This window comes from Eucalyptus grandis, chromosome 2, assembly GCF_016545825.1.
Source record: "Eucalyptus grandis isolate ANBG69807.140 chromosome 2, ASM1654582v1, whole genome shotgun sequence".
Taxonomy (NCBI): Eukaryota; Viridiplantae; Streptophyta; class Magnoliopsida; order Myrtales; family Myrtaceae; genus Eucalyptus; species Eucalyptus grandis.
The window spans coordinates 44,785,004-44,807,973 of record NC_052613.1 but is presented as its reverse complement, the minus strand read 5'-3'; the positions used below and the strand labels follow the sequence as shown (position 1 = coordinate 44,807,973).

Genomic DNA, 22,970 nt, shown 5'->3' with positions numbered 1-22,970 from the left:
CGGCTGGCTGACACGCGCATTCATTCATTCATGGGCTTGAGCCCATGAGACCTGGAAAGTTTTGTAAACTCTTTTTCGCCTTTCTTCAGTTCCTTTAATTGCCTTGGTGGCATATTATCTTCCTGTCCTGCGGATGATTAACCTTCAAACGTCATTCTTCACTCATTTTTGCCTTTTTCTGTTTAAGACAACGATCCGATGGATCCAATTAATCATTCTGTTCAAGCCTTTTAAGTCTACTACCCTTTCACAGAGAGGGTGGGATATATCCATGTACTCTCTCTTTCTGAGCATATGTGCGTTTTGGTCACTTTTGATTCATTCCTAGAGTTGAGGCCAGAGGACCAAAAATCATTCCATGATCGTACGGGCTTCTTGATGTCACAGCGCACTTCACTATTGATGTTGATGTCACATACTACTGTAATTCATATTGAGTTATTAACCCTTTTTCATCCGATTCAATTTTAACGATCTAAATTCAATCCAACCTTGATTCAAAATCGACGAATTAAATTATTAGAGTCCATCTATCATTTTCACCGGAGTTAGAAATTTATCTAATATAGCACAAGAAACCATGTCTAGAAAGATATATATGATATAAATTTTTGCTCTCGTGTAAAATAAGAAATATGAAAAATACCTAGATTGTAAATTCTATAGGAAATGCGTAATTTGGTATTCTAACTTCTAGCTTCACAATGAAGTTACGTTATTAAATCATTTTATCGTCAAGATGGCGACTATGTTGGGGTAGGTATAAGAGACAAGCAATCGGTTTAATTTCAGGCATCATAATATACTCCAAAATATGCAAGATTTTATAAATCATTAACAAAGAATTTTTTTATATTAGTTAGATTATAAAGGGGGGTTGACTTATGACATACCAAAACCAATATTTATTCTTATTTCTAGAGGGAAAATTTTCAACTCTAGTAAAACCTTTTTCTATTTTAGGGATTTTAAACATAATCATTTCAGCAACCGAAAATTGAAAAGAGAAAAAAAAAAAAAAAAGAAAAAGGCCAATGTTGCTTTGGGCCTGAAACCAACAGAGAAAGTGACCATCGGTCCGAAGTACCTTCCTTGGATTAGAAAGGTCAAAAGTGGGTTCTTTCTACTTATTAAAACCCATGATTGGTTAGGAGTTATTTTATTAGATCCATTTGAACCTTTATTTAAGCAATCCATAGATCATCCATATGAATTAAAATACAGGTGTGTGACCCAATTTGCCATCTCTACTAATCACATGTATGACACGGGAAAAAGCTCAAGATGGACTTATTAAGGATGAAATGGCAATTTCAACGTTTAAACCTTAAATCGATACAGTCTTTTTTTTTTTAAATAAATGAATAGTACATTGAGATCTTTCGGAGGACGATAATGCCGAGTATGGAAAAGATGTAGAAAGCAGGGCGATGAAAATACAAATGCAAAGTTGAGAGAAGTTTGAAAACTTTATGAGAGTAGAAGAATAGGGAAACCTCACCAATCAAAAGATCGTGCTAGAAAACGGAACTTTTTAATGAAGAAAACGAGCAAATTGGTTGCCGCCAAGGAGGAGGGAGGGCCACGTTCCTTATGAAAGCTCAAGTCTGACTTAGCTCTTTACATTCGACTGGCCGAATTCAACCATTAAAACGAATTCCAAAGCCCAAAGTAGGACTACACACTTTGAGTAGAGGTGGCAATATGGGTATGCACATTGCACGAGTTTGAAATGTACCCACTTTAATTATATTGCTGAAAATTGGAATATAAGTTATGTGGATATGGGTTGGGTTGGAGTCAGATTGGGTTGGGTATAAGCTGTTGAAAATTATATTGCACAAAAATGGGTCAGTATGAGTTAAACAACTTGACGTGGGTTAGATCATTTTCGATTAGACCCAAATCAACCCGATCTACCTCTTTAACATGTATTAGTTCAAGAAAGACTATGCGATACAATTGACTTCATAAGAATATTGTTGTTGCACGTGCTTTACATAGACTTACAATTGTACTGTTACATACTAGCTAAATAGCATGCACTTATGTGTATCTAAAACAAATAAAAATATATATAAATGATTGTTGTGCAAGATAACTGTCTAAAGGTGCAAATTCATTTAGGAAAATTGAATGAGTGTAAGATGTGAGAAATTCTAATTCAATATCAGGTTATAAGATATTTATGGGATTGGGTTGACAATTATCTTGACTATTTTAAATTGTGTTGTCCATTTTTAAGTCTATATCGGCGAGATATATGTATTAAAAAAAATTGTGTATTTCATGGAGATTTTTAGCAAAAAATGGAGCTCGAAATCTATTTACTTTAGTATTTTCTTCTTTCTATTTGCAATTCTAGAGAAACTCTACTTACTAATAAAATGGATTTTATTATTACTAACTAAGTGTCTTTGTCATCAAAAGGAAAACCTATCCAAAAGAGTCAAGAAAAAGTTACCAAAAGGGAAAAACAAAAATCTAGTTAAGAAACTGCAAGACTTTTCATATTTAGATGAACTTAGAGAGAATTTGGTTGCTCTGTATGTCTTCTGTTACTGAAATCAAAGGACAGTAGCAACATCAACTTGCTGCCGGGCCACTTGCAGGCCCTTTCCCATCACCCACTAGTCACTCTGTCTCTCACAATTTATTCATTACAGCCAAAACTCAATGGAACGTGGTAGAAATCTTACATGCACCGAGTAATCTGCCGCTTACTTGGCCTTTGCAAAACACAACAGCAAGATTGCCTTTACTGGTAAATTTAGTCATGCTTTTCTCATTATGTGATTTTTAATACTTTGTTGTTCTTTTTCTTCTTTTAATGAACTTAGTCTCATGTGATCGTGTCGCATGCTCTTTTCGACTCTGTTCATTTTCTCCCGCAGTAAGATACTTCCTTCTCCATCATCCATTCAGTTTGCTCTGATTTGTCCCTTCCCTGCACATTTTAAAGCTTTCTGTTGGGTCTACAGATGGCGTTATGCATGTTGTACACCTGCATACGACCAATTCTCAAGATTCAGCTTTAGTTTGAATATCCAGCCGACAGTATCTGTTTTTGAAGACACTAACTTGAAGGTTTTTACTCTTCATGGACACACATAACTATTGCTCCACAACATCCCCATAGAGGATCCTCAAGAATTTTTCCGTTCTACCACATGATACTTTGACATCAGAGATTGAAGCAGAGAGTTTAATGACGAGCTTATTGAGAGAGAAGCTCTGCTCTAAAGGGCTGCAAGTTGAGCAGCTCTGTGCCGAACTTGCAACGGCAGTAAGAAGTGCTGATATTGTCAAACACGAAGTTCAGAACGCACTAGGCAATCTTTCTTGCGTCGCCCACAAGTTAAAAGGACATGGAACTTCAGGTATTCCATACTCTTTGAAGACAACCTGTGTGAATGATAAAAACAGTCGCATCTCATTGCAAGATGGCCTCTACGTATATTTGTTTATCACTTTTGAGCATTTGCTTTACTTCCTGAAAGACTTCATCATAGGAATCACACAAAAAGAAAAGAAAAAAAAAAAAAAAAAACAGATGCTGAAGAAGGACGAGAAGATAATAAGCAAGTTTGAGAACGACCTGCAAGACTCTTGGAAGGAGATGGGTGTCCTCAGGGGGATACTGCCGAAAGTGTTCCACGAAAGTGACCTCATGAGGGAGCAGGTGAAGTAGTTCAGCGAGAAGAACATGCTCCTAAACCCTGAAAGTCTCCATGTTGAAGAAGAAGATCGATGTTCCTTGACAAGGACGCACTCTTTAAGGATGGACAGACAACAATGTTGAGGGATTTTCTTGCTGGAGCGATCGTTTGCTTACATTGCACCTTTCTTTTACTGGAGATTGGTTGATTGCAAAGAAATTCGGTACATCCTTTTCTTTTCTGGCATCTTAGTCTCGATGACTTAAGAAAGAGCAGTTGATTCATCAACAATAGATTGAGATCAAGGATTCACAGTAAAAACGATTGGTTGCTTGTCAAAGAAAGCACAAGTAAATCAATCTGGCTGTACATGCATGGATGGTCTTTGCTAATATCAGATCAAACCAGTTTGACCTCCAGTTCAATTGCTAGATCAGCGAAACAGACCGGTTTTCAAAATTAGATCCACCCAGTTTTTGAGTCCTACGGGTAAAAAACTGAGCTCGGCATCTAATTTGTAACAACAAGAGAGAATGTCGATTATCATAGTGGAAGATAGGCTATGTTCTCCCTGACAGCTACTACCCAATCATCTCTTTGATCCAACAATTGAGATCCAAATGCAGGGTGGCAAGTTCATTTTCAGAATACTGGATTAGTATTGCAGCACTCATTAAGTCGGGCCAATAACTGAGAATGAACCGGTCACCATACATAGATTGCTTCTGATGTACTTGGTGGCACCAAAGCGAGCTGAGAGTTGCCAAATGCATCATCCACGCATTCTTTCTGAACCATTGATTTCAGGAGTTCCAGTGGCAATGTTTAGGACCAATGAGGAATAACATGGATCAGTCCGCCATTGGTTAACTTGGTTTATAGATGTAAGCAGAGTTTGTTTGATTAAATCTGTACAAGTACATGAAACTTTGAACTTACGAAGAAGAAGACTGGAAAGCAAGTATCTTGACAGCTCGAATAAGAACACATGACCTTACAATGAATTGTGAGGCTTGTATTCATTGTCAATTTCATGTATATCCATGAAGGAGCTGTCTCCAACTGCAACATCCTCCAATTCACTGACAGCTTCTATTTGTTCAAGCTGCATAGGGGTGCCTCCATCCTCAGAGCTACCCCCAAGAAATTCATTATCTTCCACATCCGATAAGTCCGTAAAAGTTTCTATCCTTTTCTTCTTCCCTCTATAACCAATAAGGCTTAAGACCTTTTCCTTCCAGATAACCAGCGGACATTTCTGAATCAGCTCCGCACCTTCATAAGCTCCTGTCAAGAACACGCTAAACCTCTTCCCTCTCTCAGAGACATAGAAAATGCCAAAATGCTTCAAAAGAGTCTCATCAGCTTCTGAGGCATCACGAAATTCTCGTCGAAAGTGGGTGAGGTGATCGGTTACCAACCTCTTTTCCATTGTGAAGCTCAGTAACTCATGCATCACCGCAATGGCCCTCTTCTCAAATTCTTTCAATCCAGCTTGAAGGCCACATGCATCGGCATAAGGAGATAAGTAAGACCTTTTCTGAAAGTGCTCAATCTTCCCTCCATATCTATACACCTTCTTGTAAGTGGCAGGAAACTTCAAGGGGAAAGATAGGGAAAGCAACCCTGGTGTATGAGAGGCAGATTCTGATACCCCCAATACAGCTTTCTCCAACTCTGTGATGGCCCAAGCAGGATTCCACTCTACAAGCTCGAGATAATCATCTTCGTCTGGAGATCTAACCACTTTGAAGTGCTGTGGATACTCGTGTACCCACTTGCTCCTAAAATCAGCTGGCAAACCAAACTCTCTCCTGAAATGAGCAATTTTGTCCAGTGGAAGCTGTTTATTGACTGACATCATCAGCATCCTAGTCACGTATTCAGCAGCCTTGCCAGAGTGTTCCCTAATCAATTTCTCCTCTTCCTCTAACAAGTCTTCAGCTTCTTTAGTCATTCCACACCACAATACCCCCTTCCGATCCTTACACAACTCAAACAGTTTCGGCGACTTCCGAATAAAATCCACTATACTGTGTGGCCTGGGCAAATTAATCTGATTCCGGCATCGATCCAGCGACCTCACAGGGATTATCATCTCGGGTTCCTTCTTCAACATTTCCATCAGAACCAACACCTTCGACACCACTTTATGCTTCTCGGTGGCAATTTCGAGATCATGGACCCTCTTGTCCTTGCTCCTATCTTGCACTCTCTTGCTGGTGAGTCATGAATCTATGCTGCTGGCCACGTAAGTAAAAAGTTCCTCGCCAAAACTCCAGTTTCTTCTCAGGGTAGGCACACGAACAAACCGACTAACTCTTGCTTTCACACACATAGTCAAAAAACAATTAAAGGACAAATAAGCTAATCAAAACACAAAATCACTGGCGAGGTGACAAAGCAACCGAACTCTCTTGCCGCGCCCCATTCATTCGAGGAAGCTACGGTTTTACCAATGATTCGAAGACGGGTCATCTCAAGATGCTAGTGTCTCGCTCCAAATTCAAGAAACAAGCCCAAGAAAAGCAAACGCCTCTCACTCAGGACAAACATCAAACACCTTACGTGCAACGGAACGAGGAACAACAAGAACCCGAGACGAAAGTTTTCGAGAAGATCGCCGTGAATGCGAGATTATAACACCTCTCTTGGATCGCTCGATCAGCATCAGTTTCGACTTCGACAGAAGCCGGTTGGGATTTCAGGCGGGGCTTGTGCGGAGAACGAAGAAGGAAGAAGCGAGGCGCGTTGAAGAGGGAACGGGCGGTAGAGACGGAACGGCTCGTCGTTTTGGTTTTTGCGTTTGTCGTCGTGATAGAGATGATATTTTGATTTAAATAATTAAAAGAGCTCGAGGGTCTAATAAATGGTGATATATTGTTGCGTTTTTTTTTTAAAATTATAAAAGAAAAAAAAAAATTGAGGTGTTAGAAAATTACATGAAAAATCCGATTTAAAATCATAATAATGTTTGGTAAAAGAAATAAATTGAATCATATCAAAATCAAGCATTGTATTTTGTAATTTGTAGATAGCTGAATCTCTTCTCGATTTACATAAATTCAAAAACTTACTTAAAAGAATAATTTTTAAGGAAAAATATTGAAGAGATTGCTAATCAAATTTTAAACATTAAATGTGCTTCATATCCATGCTAAATCACGAAGTTGTAAATTTTAGGATGGGTGCTGGTCTAGGCACAATACAACTAAACCAGGTCATGCACAAATATTTGACAAGCCATTTCGAATAACTTAATTGTTAGTTCATATTTTCATGACTTTATGAGCTGTAAGTATGGAGTTTGACCACAATGCAATTAAATCAAGAATTGACCACAATGCAAGTCGGTTTGTTTCCATGTCTAAGAAAAACTTCATTTGATCATATTTGAGAAAATTATAAAACAAGTGGAACTAAAATTAGTATAAAATCGAGCTACTTCGAATTGATTATTCAATGGGAAATAAAAAGTCAAGTCCAGTTTTCTCTTTAGGAAAGGATTTAAAAGATTATAAGAATTTATCAGATCCATCAAACCTCAATTTATAAGATCTATATCAGAATAAACAAAACTTAATCGAATCTCCTTTTTCTTTATAAAAAAAAAAAAAAAAGAAAGAAAAAAGCCACGAGCCATTCTTCCCCGCTTCCCGCCTCTATACATAAGATTCCCTCCAATTTGCGATCGTAATACGAAACTCTCTTCTTCTGCGCAGACGCAGCGAATTCCATCGCCGATCGTCAAACTCCATCGTCGTCCATTTCCCGCCGATGCAATCGCCGGCAACGATTCTGAGTTTCGTCTCGTGTTCTCTCGTTGATGCTCTGCGCCGAAGAGCAGAGCCGCCAGCTGCTGATCGTGGAAAGAGAAGGCGTCCACGACGAAGAAGACCTGCTCGAAACGATCGACAAACATAAGTCAGGGGGCAAAACAGAGTGCAGGCAACTCCTCTCTGTTCATCTCATCGCTTTTGATGTTCCAGTGCGTCGTTTGATTCCGAGACGAGTATCGTGATCTTCTCGTCTCTGTTCTGAAGTCAAAAGCAAGATGCAAATGGCTCGATGGAACTATGAGTGTGAATCTCTTCGGATGTCGATATTAAGTGACTTTGAATACTGCTAACCGGACGAGCTCGATTTCGGTTTGGTTGATCGGTTTAGCTCGATTTTCCCCAGACATCTCCGTGAATCCATTAGTGTTTTTACGTCTTGACCTTTGTCTCGAACTCGTCGTGATATTCTGCGCGTGCAGTAGTTTTCAGTTTTCGTCTTCTGATCATACAAGAGCAATTCCAGCCTTTGTTATGTCACGGGACATTGGAATTGCACCATTGTATGTCTTATTTTCCATGTATTGGTGATATAGCTGGATTAATAACGAATGTCCTAAGCTAAATTCATCAATAATCACTGTCGGAAAGCTAGATTGTCATTGATCATCTATGAAATGCTTTTGTCCTGACATTCTACACGATGGTGAGTTGTTCTCATTTTCTTTCTCTGAACTTCTTCCTTTATTTTGTTTGCAGTTATTTCTCAAGGAATAAATGCTGGAGATGTGAAAAGCTCCAGGATGCAGGAATCTACACTTGCAGTGGCTTGATGATGCGTACAAAGAAGGTATATCTGATCTTTAGTCCCGAGAATTAAGTTGAGGAATGTATTCTTATTTGGCCAAGTGATTTGCCTTTTTTTTTTTTTTTGGTATTTGGTAGCACTTAACTGGAATAAAAGGACTATCTGAGGCAAAAGTTGACAAGATATGCGAAGCAGCTGAAAAAATAGTGGTTAGAGCCTAAATTCTTCTTGATCTGAGATGGTGGCTCCATTGAATTTGAACTTCTATAAGCATCTTTGGAATACCTCAATGAGTTATTGACCCCTGAAATAAAGCCTGCAAATTGGCCTATGTGTTGCTCAAAGTACTTTTAATGTCTTTATTTCAAGAGAAAGTCAGTTGTTCGCATCACAACTGGAAGTGAGCTTTTAGGCGGTAATTGACTTTCTTTTGCAGATTGTCTGTCTCATTCTTTATGCATTTCAACAAAAGCAAATTTCATCGGTTTGGCGATGTTAAACAGGTGGTATCGAAACTCTGTCAATTACAGAAGCATTTGGCGAATCTGGGTGAAAATCAGAGTCCCAAGACATTACCTTTGATGAACTTTTAGTTGCTTTTGTTAGTTGGCTTTCTCACAAAATGCTGCTGACGTCACTTCAGGTCTTGGAAAACACAGCTCGCACATACCCTTTGTGTTACTACTCAGGTTGGTCTGAATTGGATATTAGGTTTCTGTCGTTAATTTCTGTTGCATTTTTGGTTCAGATGAACAATTTCGAATAGAAACATAATGATTGAATTTCTATGAAGAATAAAGATGTGGGCGATCTTGGCATCAGAACATGTGTATTATTTGATTCTGGAAGTATGGCACTCTCATTTTCTATAATCTGCAGTCAGTATACTGGAACGCCCATACAAAACCAAGCAGGAAAAGGCCAGAAGAGTTTGTACTGTGTCATACCGAGTAAAGGCCTTAATTATTGTCAGACTCGACTTGGGTTGATCATTAGTCGAGTGTGATGCTTGAAGATACTCTACTTATTTGCAAATCCTACAACAGTATTTACCCCTGTTTTCAATCGTTCCTTATTCATGGCTTGTGCATTCCATGTTCGTAAAAATTTTCAGCTGCGAACTCACATGAGAGGAGGAAATTGCAAGGTAGCTTGTATTGACACACAATGAACTTTGTATCCTATGATAATCTGTCTGTATCTTTCTTGACCTTGATGAAACTGCTTGTGTTTCATAAATGTTGTCTGTCCATGTAAGCGCATGTGTACTTTCTTAACTTAGTACACATGCAGTCATCCTGATCGAATCGTACCAATTGCCGAGAGATTTGGCATGGATCCTGGTGCAGTCCTAGATAATGTAAGCAATGATTTCTATACTGGTGGCAACTCTTATTTTTCTGGCTAGTGTACTTGCTGTAATCTAGTCTTTCCATGAATTTGAAGATCATTTACACCCGTGCTTCTACTTCTGAGCATCACTACAACTTGCTTCTTGATTTGGCTGCCAGAATGTATGAAGAACCATTCAAATTACTGGTAAGACACTGCTTGAGATTCAAACCCGACAGATTTTCTGAGGTGTGGATGGTTGACCTCCGTGAGTGCCTTTTTCAGATTGTGGATTCGGTGAATGCTCTCTTCCGAGTGGATTTTACTGGAAGAGAACTTGCAGAGCACCAGGTTGATCCTGAAACCATCAAATCATGCAAGTTGTTATTCTGCAGCTTATCTGGTTTGACACTAATGAATTCCAAATTGCAGCAAAAATTGGCACAAATGCTCTCACGTTTAATTAAGATAGCTGAGGAATCTAACGTGGCAGTGTACATGACCAATCAAGGTACTGCATCACATCTCATTTCTCCCACGTAGTCCTGCATCCATTCAAAGTTCTTATTCAATTTAGCCCTTTGATGGTTGCACACTGACAAATAGCATTTTGGGGACTGCACTAAGCTCATACTAATTCTTGTAAATCTCAAGAACCAGCTATTTGGTGTAAACTGGTGAAGCATACAGTAGCTGCAGTCCATGACATAGGAAAATAATTTTTTTTTTTTTTGACTGTCTTTGATTTATTTGTTTCAGTCATAGCTGATCCAGGCGGAGGTGTGTCATCAGACCCAATGAAACCTGCAGGCGGGCATGTTCTGGCTCGTGCAGCCACGATTAGGTTGATGTTTAGGAAAGTCAGAAGGGAGCAGCATGTCTCCAAGGTGTTTGATGCCCCAAACCTACCTGAAGCTGAAGCTATATCCTTTTTGTGCCAAATCTTCCTCTGATTATATAATTTATCAAAACTTATCACATCATAATGCAGATACTAAGTAAAATATCTAGAAGTCTATATCAAAATCTGTGAGAAAGTTGATACTGCGTCTATATAGGGATTGGTGGATACCTGATTTAAGCATGATACTCACAGTATAGTTGATGTTGCCTGGAGATCCATGAACATGTTGAATACAAATTTTGTGCAGAGGAATTAAACAAAAAGAAGCGGATATTGATAATTTTCCTCAGTAGGACTGGTATATTATTATTAGCTCCACTGTTATGTAGACGATGCACATTTATCAAGACCATCGCTCAATTTTGTCAGAAAATTTAGCAAGAGCTCATCTGTCAATAGGATGAGACCGAGATATTCCATATATGTTGGACTTGACAAACACACGTTTTTAGATAACACCAGGAGGCATCGCTGATGTGAAGGACTAAAGAAGTCTCTCCAACCAGGAAGGCAGGCGAAATGCTTTCTTTTGTTAATCTGCAATTTGATGTTACTCATCATATTGACAGCTAGAGGCATATAATGAGCTCCCAAGCACTTCATTTCCTCACTCTGCAATGGACACTTTGTCACCCTTGTCATAGCTTGTCCTTAAGTTTCTTGTGCTCGACAACAAACCATTCATGGAATGACATGAGATACTTTCTCTATGGTGACCCAAAAGATTTGTCAACTACATTGTCACCTTTGTGTATCAATTGCAAAATATATCGTAAGGGTAAGGCCTGAGTATCCTTTCTGCTGCTTCTATTTATGTTTAGCCAATTGGATTTATATAATACAGCCTTATATGCTCTAAGGAACTTAATCGAGCATGGCATGTATGGAAAGGTCATAGGACTTCTTCAGGCTTGAAAAGAGATGTAACCAAAAGAAAGTTATTTAGTGTCATTTCGAATAACTTCAGATGAAATGAAATTTATCAACCACGGTGTTTTGTCATAAAGAAAAAAAACATAAAATTATCCGGTGCAATATGTTTTTAACTACACATAATATCAGTTTGGTTTGAGGCTAACATTTGTGGATATCGTGGTTATTATGAGGCCAAGAAGAAATCTAATCTCAATATTTGAAAGCTAATTACCCAACATCATCTCCATTGAGTTTGCAATAATTTTCTTTTGACAAGTAAAAGAACTTTCTTGCAAAATGGCGTCCAGCAGATGCTAGTCCATGTAACAAATCATGAACACAATTTATGCTATCAATGAGGTATACGAAAGAACCGCCAAAAGCTGAGGAAAGCCATCTATCATTCAAACTAAAGAACGAGTCTTCCTATTTTCAAAGGTGATATTTAGGACAAATGAAGAATAAGCTGGATCAGCCTACTATTGGTTTAATTTACAGATGCAAATGGGAGTTTGTCTAATTAAATCTATATAGCAGATACTCAAAACTTCAAACTTGTGAAGAAAAAGACTGAAAAAGCAAGTTATCTTGACAGCTCGAACAAGAACATTTGACCTTAAATTGAATCATGAGGCTTTTATGCTTGGTCAATTTCACTAATATCCATGAAATAGCTGTCTCCACCTTGAATATCCTCCAATTCACTTATGGCTTCAGCTTGTTCAAGCTGCATTGGGATGCCTTCATCCTCAGGGCTACCCTCATGGAAATCATTATCTTCCATATCTGATAAGTCTGTAAAGGTTTCTATCTTTTTCTTCCTCTCTCTATAACCATTAAGGCTTAGGACCTTTTCCTTCCAAATAATCAGCAGAGATTTCTGAATCAGCTCCACCTTCATAAGCTCCCGTCAAGAACACACTAAACCTTTTCCCCCTCTGAGAGACATAGCAAATGCCAAAATGCTTCTACAGGAGTCCCATCAGCTTCTGAGGCATTGTGAATTCTCGTCGAAAGTGGATGAGGTGATTGGTTACCAACCTCTTTTCCATTGTGAAGCTAAGTAACTCATGCATCATGGCAATGGCCCTCTTATCGAATTCTTTCGATCCAGCTTGGAGGCCACATGCATCAGCATAAGGAGAAGAGTAAGACCTTTTGTTAGTTGGTTTTCTCAGAAAATGCTGCTAACGTCACTTCAGGTCTGGGAAAACTCAGCTTGCACATACCCTGTGTGTTTCTGCTCAGGTTGGTCTGAATTGCATATTAGGTTTCTGGCATTAACTTCTGTTGCATTTTATGTTTCCTAGATGAGCAACGCAAATAGTAACCCGGTGATTGAATTTCTCATAAAGAAATGCAGCTGTGGTTGATCTTGGCATCAGAACATATGTATCAGGTGATTGTGGGAGAATGGCACTGTCATTTTCTGGAATCTACAGTCAGTACATTGGAATGCATGATATGCAGTGGTTCAAACCAAGTAGGGAAGAGGCTAGGAGAACGTACTTTGTCATAACCGTTAGAAACCTACAACAGTATTTCCCCTCTTTCCATCACTCTTTATTTATGGTTTGTGGATTCCATGATCCTAACAATTTTTCCAGCTGCTTACTCACATGAGAGGGGGAATGGCAAGGCAGCTTACGTCGACACAGATGGAACTTTATATCCTAATATAATCTGTCGGTCATTTTCTTAACCTAGAAAAAGCTGCTTTTGTTTCATACTCGGCTTACATCCATGTAAGTGCACATGCACTTTCTTGACTTTGTACACTTGCAGTTGCCCTGATCGTATTGTACCAATAGCTGAGAGATTTGGCATGGATCCTGGTGCAGTCCTAGATAAAGTAAGCAATGCTTCCTACACTGTTGGCAACTCTTCCTTCTTTTCTGCTAGTGTACTTGCTGTAATCTAGTCTTTCCATGAATTTGTAGATCATTTATGCCCGTGCCCATACTTATGAGCATCAATACAACTTGCTTCTAGGTTTGGCTGCCACAATGTCTGAAGAACCATTTAAATTATTGGTAAGATTGCTCGAGAACCAAACTGCACAGATTTTGTGAGGTGTGGATGGTTGACCTTATGTGAGCAATATCTTTCAGATTTGTGGATTCAGTGATTGCTCTGTTTCAAGTGGAGTTTACTAGAAGGGGAGAACTTGCAGAGCGCCAGGTCCATTGAAACTGTCAAATCATGCTGAGTTGTGATTTTTCAGCTCATCTTGTTTGACTAATAGATTCCGAATTGCAGCAAAAATTGGCACAAATGCTCTCTCGATTACTTAAGATAGCTGAGGAATTTAATGTGGCAGTGTACATGGACTGCAGCTGCTGTATGCACTACACCAAATAGTTGGCTCTTGAGATTTTCAAGAACTAGTATGAGCATAGTGCTATCCCCAAATTGCTATTTTTCAGCGTGCAACCATCAAAAGGCTAAATTGTATAAAATTTTCTAATGGATGCACGACAACGTGGGAGAAACGTGTCTCCAAGGTGTTTGATGCCCAAATCTACCTGAAGCTGAAGCTATATCCTTTTTGCGCCATATATTCCTCTAGTTATATACTTCATTGGAGCTTACCAGATCATACTACGGAGACTAAATAAAATATCTGGAAGTCTATGTCAAAATCTGTGAGAAAGTCAATACTAAGTCTACATAGACCTGATTTAAGCATGATATTCACAGTATACTTGATGTTGCATGGAGATCCATGAACATGTATGCGAATTTCGTGCAGAGGAATTAAACAAAAAGAAGTGGATATCAAGAATCTTTCTAACCATTACTGGTAGATTACAGTTACATAATAGACATCTAAGCGAAAAAACATTACATTGAATGAACTCAGCATGATGGCTTAATGAAATGCCAGAAAGATATTATTGCAAATAGCATGATCTGCTTGGTTTTATAAAACAAATACAGCTCATAAAACAACGTCTTCTCAAACTCTCAACATGGAGCAACCGACCATCAGAGCTGAAAATTGTCGATGTATGAGAAAGGGTGATTGGGTCATAAGCAACAGAAGGCCATTCAATAGCTAATGGCCTGGCCAAGAAAGGGCCACAAACCATATGACTAGGTAGTGCAAGGACCAGTTCGCAGCACTCCCAACTCTAGGCATGTTAGACTCCTTCTCAGTCTCTGCACCACTTCGAATGTGGTGCCCTGCACTCAGCCCAAGCTATCCACCCCAGGAATTCACTTCACCTCATTTGGTGGGTGCTCATAACTCTGCAAACCTCCAGAGCTGATGAAGAAGCATCCTGAGTTCAAAAAAAGGCAATGTTAAATGGTGAATGATTTAACCTACAATGTATGCACGTTTTGAAATGTGCATTTTAACCTACAATGTTGCTCTTCCAATATGATGTTATCCAAAAACATAACATTCTCCTATCAGCAGAGCTCATCCATCCTTACTTTTCATGTTCCAATGCTCGGAGTAAACTCCAATGACACTGCATTTATGATCCGTGAAGATAATTACCTTTAGGGAATGGTGCAACAATTTCCCACAGCCCTTGTTTATGACTCCTGCATCGTCCGAGGGAACAAGATTGCCTTCACAATCACTTCCCCAGAAGAAAGGGACACTTCCACCAACATCCTGCATGATTAAGAGGACATAAAGGATTAGACAGATCGCAGGTGGAGGGAGAGACAGAGAGAGATATCCCCAGAATGAAACCATGAAAATTATTGTTACTTACAGCAGCCAGAAAAGTGGTTTCTGGAGGGCTGTCCAAGAGCACAAACGCAAACTTTCCAGTGATGTCTTTCATAACTCGATCGGCAGCATAAGGCCTCCGATCTCTCGGAGTTCTATGAGCTTCTATGACAGCAATGACCTCATTGGTGGTCTCGTTCAATCCATATTGCTGCTTGAGAAGAGCAACACCCTCTGGGTGTGCTTGAAATGAGCAGAAGATGTCATCCACAACAGTGAGCAACCCTGCCACAGAGGGTAACACGTCAAATATCCATACAATAACCAGAAGAAAGAAAGCTTCTTATTTTGAATATTGACCTGAACATGTCGAAAGATATTATTCTTATTTAGATCATATTCACTAGAAGATAATTCAGAACATATCAGTGCACCAAATGATAATTAAAAGCTTGCTTTTTTTGTTTTTTAATTTGGAAAAATGACACATATAATTGCCTATATTGATCTGACCTCGGCAACATTCGCACGTGATCCTCCCAAGAGATTTTGCCAATACAGATCACCATGGTATCTGTAAAACAACCGCAGTGAATGAGCTAAGGGCACAAGGAAGAAGATGCTGGGAAAATGCAAAGAAATACAAAGGTGGCATGTTGTAAAAGAATAAAAGAATATAACATGTAGCACATGATAAAAGAATTATCCCCTAGGTTGCTCCGGCAAATCAAAGGACTCGGTTGTCTAGAGTTAAGTTCAAGTAAAAGAAGCTTTTCTTTTCGTGTCAAAATTAACAACCTTATCCAAATTTAAAATATATATATATGGAAAATAAATATGTGAATTCATATGTCAACATTGTGCATTTGTGCGAAAGTTTCGAGAGTTTAGGATTAAAAAAAAAGGACAAAAAAGAAGAAAATGAAAGTTAATATTAATGCAGAAAAAAAAGCACTTCCATGTCAAACTTCCAAGGGCACAACAAACGAACCTGTTGCTAAGATAAAAATGGGCAAAGGGTCATAAATTATTACCAGGACCGCAATCCATACTCAGTTTTTTGAGCTACTGGCAAATGATACTGCATATTCAATGTCAAAAACTTAAGACTCATCCGCCCTAATCAAAATGACAAACAGGGGCTGCTGTAACCGTGAGTACATCCTGTATATCAGCAGCAATCCTCTCTTCATCCCTTTTTGCTTTCTCTCTGTAACAAAGCCTCATTTTATGTTTTGTAAGGTGATGTGATGTGATCCTGTTGAAACACTCTTGGTTGATGACAAGAGCTAAACTCGCCTGATTCAATGAGGACTGAAGTATCTTCTTATGATCCTGGAAATTCCCATGGAAAGGCGCCACCTTGCCTTGAGAAATCACCCAGAGCTCGTCCACGTTTCCAGATATTAGATGCTCATCATGACTAACCTGCAAATCAAGGTGAAAAGATGGCTTTTAGCTGTAAAGACGATCCATCATTTGTCAAATTAAAGTATGTTAGCAGGAAAAATCAATCTCACCATCAGAATTCCTCCTTGGAACAAGACCAGACCTTGAATGAGTGCCTCAACTGCATCCAAATCCTACAGTTTGGGATGGTTAAATACACAGAATCATACCCATCTATCCTTAGACAAGAAACTAACAATTCACAAAGATAATGCTATAGTAGTCACTGGTCATTAAAGCAGAACTTAAAGTCCACATTTAAAAACAAAAAGATTTCCACATTTATTATGTGCAAAGCCCAATATTGCCTATAGGCACAAATATTGGAACTACTTGGTATTATAAATTTCTGTAATTCAGGCTAGCATAACTATTCTATTCCAATATTTTGCAAGTTGGAACAATCACATTGGTTTCCATTCCATTATAAGTCAGATGTATGATGACAGAGGCTCCCTGTAGCTATAATAACCGAATGGTTCTATTGTATTTTCGATGTAAAGACCAGATTCCGATAAGTTCAATTAGTGCAAGACAATGACAAGGTAACTGAAACACCTCCATGGGAAAATATCAGTGTGTATTACGCATCAAATTGGGGAAGCAGAATCAAAATTGATGCCTCAAAAACCAAATCCTACCCAAACCTAGAAAGCTTACAATGCATCAACGAATGAATGCCCGAACGATTAACAAATGAAAGCAAAAATATAAAAGAAGTTGGAAGCATTACCTGATTAATAAAAAGCAGTCAACGGAGACAAATCTTTTATCATGGCTCGGACATGATTGATTTTACTTCATTGCGTCTGAAAGCTATCAATGCTGATGAAAGAGATCTCTTGGATGAGGGGCCAATAGTTGCCGGTGACATTCAAACATCTCGATTTTTCAAAATCTTGCATCCATATATGAACAAAAATTGTTGGGATTGAGGCTAGAACTGAAACAGGGGAGATGGTTGCCCGCAGAGGAGGCTGAATTACTTGCCGTTTGAAAGAGCTTTGCGGTGGCTAAAGAGAAAAGCCAGCCCAAGGCAATAGTGGACATGGATGCAGCTGTGGCATACAAGAATATCATCATCATCATCATCAACTTTCGCAAGCCAGTGCAATCGGAGACTAAAGGAAGCTCTTGCTGGATATTCAAGCAGCTAATTATCAATTTTTCAGCTCTGAATTTCAGTCGTGCTACAACCCGAGAAGCAAACGTCTGCGCGCATTGGAAGAAATTACTCCATATTAAGCGTCGAACTGAAGAACGGAAACACGAAATCGATGCATTCAAAACGAAAGGACTTACCCGAACCCTTAGAACTCCGACCGTAGGTGGAAGGGATTGAATCGCGGCAATTAGCAAATGACGGCGAAAGTGGATCGATTTCACTTCATCGGCTCTGAGAACCCAATCGATGCCGATGTTGAGGATTTCTTGGATTTCCGGAAATTCATGCGGAGCATCTCCACGGGAAAGTATCGATTTGTGTTGAGCATCGAGTTGAGGAAGCAGAATGGGAAATCGATGCCTTCAAAACCATAAACTTACCCGAACCCTAGAAAACCTGACCGTACTAGGACGAATCAATTCATTGGATCCGAAGGAAATCAATCTCGATGTCCGGGATCTCTTGGATGAGGGGCCAATAGTCGCCGGTGTGTTTTGAGCATCGATTTTTTAGAACCTTGCAATCACATATATACAATCGTTGGAGGGATGGAGGGAGACCATCCTTTGGCAAGTCCCTCAATTTCGGGCAATTTTCAATCCATAACAGTTGGAGAGAGGAGAGATGGTTGCGAAGGCCACTTGATAGTCTTTCCACGTTCATCATATTTCCCAAAATAAGAGAGACAAGAGAGGAAGGAAAGAGAAGACTCCAGGCATCCTCATTGTCTTCCTCCGAAGGAAACCACACCTTGTCTCTCTCCCCTCCCATGCTGCTTCCGTCCATTCCCAGAAACTCGAGCGATGTGAGCATGTGTAAGCCCCATTCTCTCACTGGTTGCTTCATATTGTTGCACCCCCAAATTAAAACCATTGCAAATTGGGAGGCAAACCTCCTTCGGGCAAGCATTTGATATTTTCACACCTCTGAAATTTGTAGCCACCGGAGGGACGTAAGATGATGCCACTCCTGTGGTAGAGACTTTACCTTAGGAACCAAACGAAGATCAAGTCTCACCAGGGTGATGGGAAGGGGAGGGAAGTCCTCCATCTCCAATGTTGGACACTCCTCTAGGCTCAACTGAGTGAGATGGGAGAGCGTGTGAAGGTATCGTGGTAGACTCACCAAATTCTCACATCTCTTTATAGCCAAAGAATCCAGCGATTCCGTTGTGATCTCTTCGAGGGACTCCACCCCCTCACACTTCCGAATAGTAAGCTTCTTCAGAGAAGCAAGTCTACCCTTAGCAAATGGAAATGAAATCAAAGAATCACATTCACTTATGTTGAGAAATTCAAGTTGAGATATCGAGTTATTGCTGCTGGGGTCATCTTGAGAAACTATTAGTCCCATGATTTTTGGACAATTTCAATATTCAAATGTCTTAATGTGTACATCTTGCTTGGAAGTTTTCTAAACTCATGCAATTTCTCAATTCCATCTTTTCAAGGTTATAGGATAGCTCCATTTCTCCATCTCCAGCCACAAAAGATGTGAATTGAGGACAACTATAGATTACTACACTCTGAAGGCAAGCAAGATTTTGCATCTCATTTCCATTTTGCCACAAGTAGTTTAGCTTGTCACACCGTCCTATATAAAGCTCCTTTAGCTTAACCAAGTAGCTCGTAAACCCATGATCAAAACAAACAAGCTCTACAAGATTCTCAATTTTGAGAACGGTCAAAGAAGTTAGGTTTACAAAAATTTTTAAGATCTCCTCGTTACAATCCTCAAGGGATAACTCACAGAGAGATGGGAGACAAACCACATTGGTTGAGCTATTCAAATGCGGGCTTGAATAAATTTCTAGCTTCTTGAGAAGATCAAGTTGACCAGGCAATGTCCCAACCAACGAATGACATCCCCGGACAACAAGATGTTGAAGATAAGAGAATGCGACATCTTCTTCTTGACCCCTAGCATAATGAGACCAATCCTTCCATGCCAACATCTCTTCCAACTTCAAAGTTGTTAAGGATGAAAAAGGCCTTTTACCTCCATAAAATTCAGGGCCTATAGTGCTTACTGCATGTAGACCTTCAAGAGATAATTCTCTAAGTGAAGGTAGTTGTCCAAGTGGTGGAAGCAATGTGACATTAGGACAATCCCGTAAGCATAAAGAAACTATCTTAGAATAAGATGGACTAGCTAACCATGAGGGGAATCTTGCACCACCATAGTGCGAGATAGAGAGATGTTCAAGATTAATGTGAGGTCGCAAATAGTGAAGCACCAGTGCTTCATGCTTCCCATTCTGCAAATTTCCAAAATTTTCACCCCAGTGCAAGAATAAGTTGCTAAGGCCTCTCTTTCCAATTAAATCGGCATCAATTGCATCTCTGACTTCTTCCACCTTTTGCAATTCTGATATGAACAATTCTCCTTGAAGGTGTGGCAAGTTCTTTAACTCCTTTAACCGTGACCCTTTGTCTGGTCCTACCACAAACTTGGATAAGATCATAAGATTCTTCAAATTACTGATACTCAATGGCATCTCCTTTAAACTCCTTGTATCTCTAATATCAAGAAACTGTAAACTAACCAATTTTGTGATTCCTTGAGGCAACAAAGAAAGCTGTTGACAACCTTTTAAGATCAAAGCTTGTAATTTGCACAAGCTGCCGATTGACTCAGGTAGCCTTTTTATATATGTGTACGAGAAATTGAGATAGCGAAGATATTTTAAATCACCAACACAATCCGGGACCTCTATGATGGAACAATGACTTAAGGAGAACCCCCTTAAGTACTTCAATTTTGTTAGCAAGTCATGTAACACTTTGTTGGAAATCTGGAATTGGTAACCTTGAGGAGATCCATTAGACGATAATATTAAACTTCTTAGTAGCTTCATTTGATGATATGCTTCCATGCATTTTGATGAAACACACCACGACGAGGTGAATGATGCATAACGAACTTTCTTGGGAGATGCAACATCTTCATTATCTGCCAGCTCAGACTCAGAGTTAAAGCATGTCCCACCCGCAATTGACTTTGCTAGATCATTAAAAATATCATGCATTGAAAATTTAGATGCGTTGACACTTGATCGTTGAAGAAATGATTTAGATACTAACTCATCAAAGTGAGCTTGTCCCCATTTCAAGATATTATCCTTTGATCTTCCTCCATCCAAAAAACCCTCCGCTATCCATAAGTGCACTAGCTCATCCCTCTCAATTTCGTAATCCTTGGGAAATATTGCACAATAAACAAAACATCTCTTCAAATAAGAAGGAAGATGGACATAGCTCAATTTCAAAACTCGAATAACCTCATCATTTTCTCCCGTTGGAAGATCCCACATTTTGTTGCTTAAGATAGCTTCCCATTGATCGGGATTCCCTTTATCACGTAGAAGACCTCCCAATACCTTTGCTGCCAAAGGTGAACCTTTACATTTTTCGGCTATTTTCTTGCCTATTGTTTCAAGATGTGGGTGCCTCTCAAAATTTGTCGTTTTAAGAGCATGAAAGGCTAATAAGCTTGTACAATTATCAAGGGACAACTCCTTCAAAGGATATGACGAAGCTCCTGTTATGGAAACAACAGTATAGTTGCGAGTCGTTATGATGATCTTACTTCCTTTAGCCCCAGCTCCAAATGGCTTTAAGAGGGTAGTCCATTCTTCGTAGTTTTCATTCCAAACATCATCTAAAACCACCAGAAACTTTTTGCCTGATAGACTATCCTTCAACTTAACTTGAAGCGTGTTAAGATCTTCACCCTCATTAGACACCTTAGTGATAGACCGCAAAATAGTCTTGGTTATGTCGAGAACATTAAAAACATCTGAAACACAAACCCATGCTCTTATTTCGAAGCAGCTAGTCACTTTGACATCATTATACAATCGTTGAGCCAAGGCCGTCTTTCCAATACCACCCATCCCAACTATGGGGACTATGCTCAACGTGGTATCGACATTTTCGGCTTCACCAGTCAAGAGTTCAAATATTTCTTCTTCTTCCTTTTTCCTGCCAAAAAATCGAGGCTCTGGCAAAGAACTGCTGGGGAGCCTTTTGTTGGTGTAGTCAAATCTGTTCATAGCATTCTCTATTAAGCTTAGATGAGCCTTCCTGTTGACAATTTCTTCCAACTTGTCAGAGATCTTCTGTACCTCAGCTTCCGACACAAGTGAGCGCGGGTTTGGATTTGATATGGAGGATTTATATTGGCTAATTAAAGGGAACTTCCATTTCATTAGACCTCCGCTTGTGCTGGATTCTGCCTTCAACTTGGCTTGGGTGGCTTCCATAGCGAACTCATCAAGCAAGTCTTCCATGTCATAGGCCAAGTCCTTAACATCATCTAGCCATAGCTTCACTAGACCTTTATTGCATAGTTGCTTGTCCTCTGCATCAGCTAGCACTGCATTGATTGTAACAAGCATCTTCTCCCACTTATTGAGTAGGTCAATGCTAATTCCAGAGAAGGGTGGCGCTCCTTCCCTTTGCACATAGCGCAATCCCAGAGAAGCCAACTTCTCGAACAAGACTTGAAGGAAGGCACTCAAAAGGATCTCCCCAATGGCCATGGGTGAATTCGTAAACTGTAGAGAACAACACGGGTTATGGTGAAGCAAAGTGATAATGAGTTGATGGAGAGAGAAAATGGGTGAATCAATCACCATAGAGAACAAGGGTCATGGTGAAGCAAAGTGATGGTGAGTTAGAAAAGAGGAAACTGAAGTCCAGGAAGACCAAGACTTTCGTCTAGCAAAAACATTGAACAAAGACCAAGACTTTCATGGATGCACATCAATGGTTAGAGAAATCAAAATAAAATATCTTTTGCCCACAAGTCCTTCCTTTCTTGGACTTCTTATAGCTTACATTGCAGGACTTACCATTCAAAGACTATATAGTTCTCAATGTTGATTTCCTTCAGATTTTCAATAATTCGATCACAAAGCATTGCTCTTGCCCCTTTTGCTTGGCCATTTCCTTTAGATTTCCTTTAGAGACTTTATAGGCCTCGAGTAAATAATTTTGGTGCTTTTCACCGGCTCTGGTGTAAGTCTCGTCTTTGGTTTTTTGCTTTTTTTAAAAAAAAAAACTTTTAATGGTCAATTAAAATCGACATTGCTTGTAGTTGAGGCCTCTGTGGACCAAATTAGATCAGTGCATTTGACGATGTCATTTTCTTGTGGGTAATTATATTTGGTGCAAGTATGCCAAGTTCTAAGGTTTAAGTAATGTTTGGAAAAAATCAACCACAGAAATTGTTCATCTTATTCTAATTCCTAATTTTTTATTATATTTAATC

The 22,970-nt window shown here is 39.3% G+C and overlaps 4 protein-coding genes across 11 annotated transcripts; 2 read left to right on the top strand and 2 right to left on the bottom strand.

The window, feature by feature from the left end:
• Positions 1–2,644: 2,644 nt before the first annotated feature.
• LOC104434480 (protein WHAT'S THIS FACTOR 1, chloroplastic-like) lies at positions 2,645–8,016 on the bottom strand. Its single transcript, XM_039307131.1, has 3 exons — positions 7,948–8,016; positions 7,328–7,557; positions 2,645–5,878 (listed from the first exon to the last, which is right to left on the bottom strand). The coding sequence occupies exons 1-3, from the start codon at positions 8,014–8,016 to the stop codon at positions 4,654–4,656; spliced, it is 1,524 nt and encodes a 507-aa protein (XP_039163065.1). The 3' UTR covers positions 2,645–4,653.
• Positions 8,017–8,752: 736 nt separating this feature from the next.
• On the top strand, positions 8,753–11,274 carry LOC104423309 (meiotic recombination protein DMC1 homolog). Of its 6 annotated transcripts, none has more exons than XM_039307453.1 (4): positions 8,753–9,782; positions 9,861–9,926; positions 10,008–10,086; positions 10,350–11,274. In XM_039307453.1, the coding sequence occupies exons 1-4, from the start codon at positions 9,678–9,680 to the stop codon at positions 10,526–10,528; spliced, it is 429 nt and encodes a 142-aa protein (XP_039163387.1). In that variant the 5' UTR covers positions 8,753–9,677; the 3' UTR covers positions 10,529–11,274. The 6 variants fall into 6 exon arrangements, with proteins under 6 accessions (XP_039163387.1, XP_039163386.1, XP_010045772.2 ...); XM_039307452.1 differs by having other exon boundaries at positions 10,341–11,274; XM_010047470.3 differs by having other exon boundaries at positions 10,335–11,274.
• Positions 11,275–12,807: 1,533 nt separating this feature from the next.
• On the top strand, positions 12,808–13,755 carry LOC120290749 (meiotic recombination protein DMC1 homolog). The gene is made up of 5 exons (XM_039307130.1): positions 12,808–12,899; positions 13,180–13,246; positions 13,335–13,431; positions 13,511–13,575; positions 13,654–13,755. Exons 1-5 carry the CDS (start codon positions 12,808–12,810, stop codon positions 13,753–13,755), a joined length of 423 nt encoding a protein of 140 aa, XP_039163064.1.
• A 1,147-nt stretch (positions 13,756–14,902) lies between these two features.
• Positions 14,903–22,323, bottom strand: LOC104434578 (putative disease resistance RPP13-like protein 1). 3 transcript variants are annotated; one of them, XM_039307448.1, is made up of 7 exons: positions 17,834–22,323; positions 17,265–17,743; positions 16,603–16,665; positions 16,117–16,510; positions 15,596–15,656; positions 15,126–15,367; positions 14,903–15,022 (listed from the first exon to the last, which is right to left on the bottom strand). In XM_039307448.1, exon 1 carries the CDS (start codon positions 22,237–22,239, stop codon positions 19,081–19,083), a length of 3,159 nt encoding a protein of 1,052 aa, XP_039163382.1. In that variant the 5' UTR covers positions 22,240–22,323; the 3' UTR covers positions 14,903–15,022; positions 15,126–15,367; positions 15,596–15,656; positions 16,117–16,510; positions 16,603–16,665; positions 17,265–17,743; positions 17,834–19,080. The 3 variants fall into 3 exon arrangements, with proteins under 3 accessions (XP_039163382.1, XP_039163381.1, XP_039163380.1); XM_039307447.1 differs by having other exon boundaries at positions 15,596–16,510; positions 17,834–18,591; positions 18,714–22,323; XM_039307446.1 differs by having other exon boundaries at positions 15,596–16,510.
• Positions 22,324–22,970: the final 647 nt, after the last annotated feature.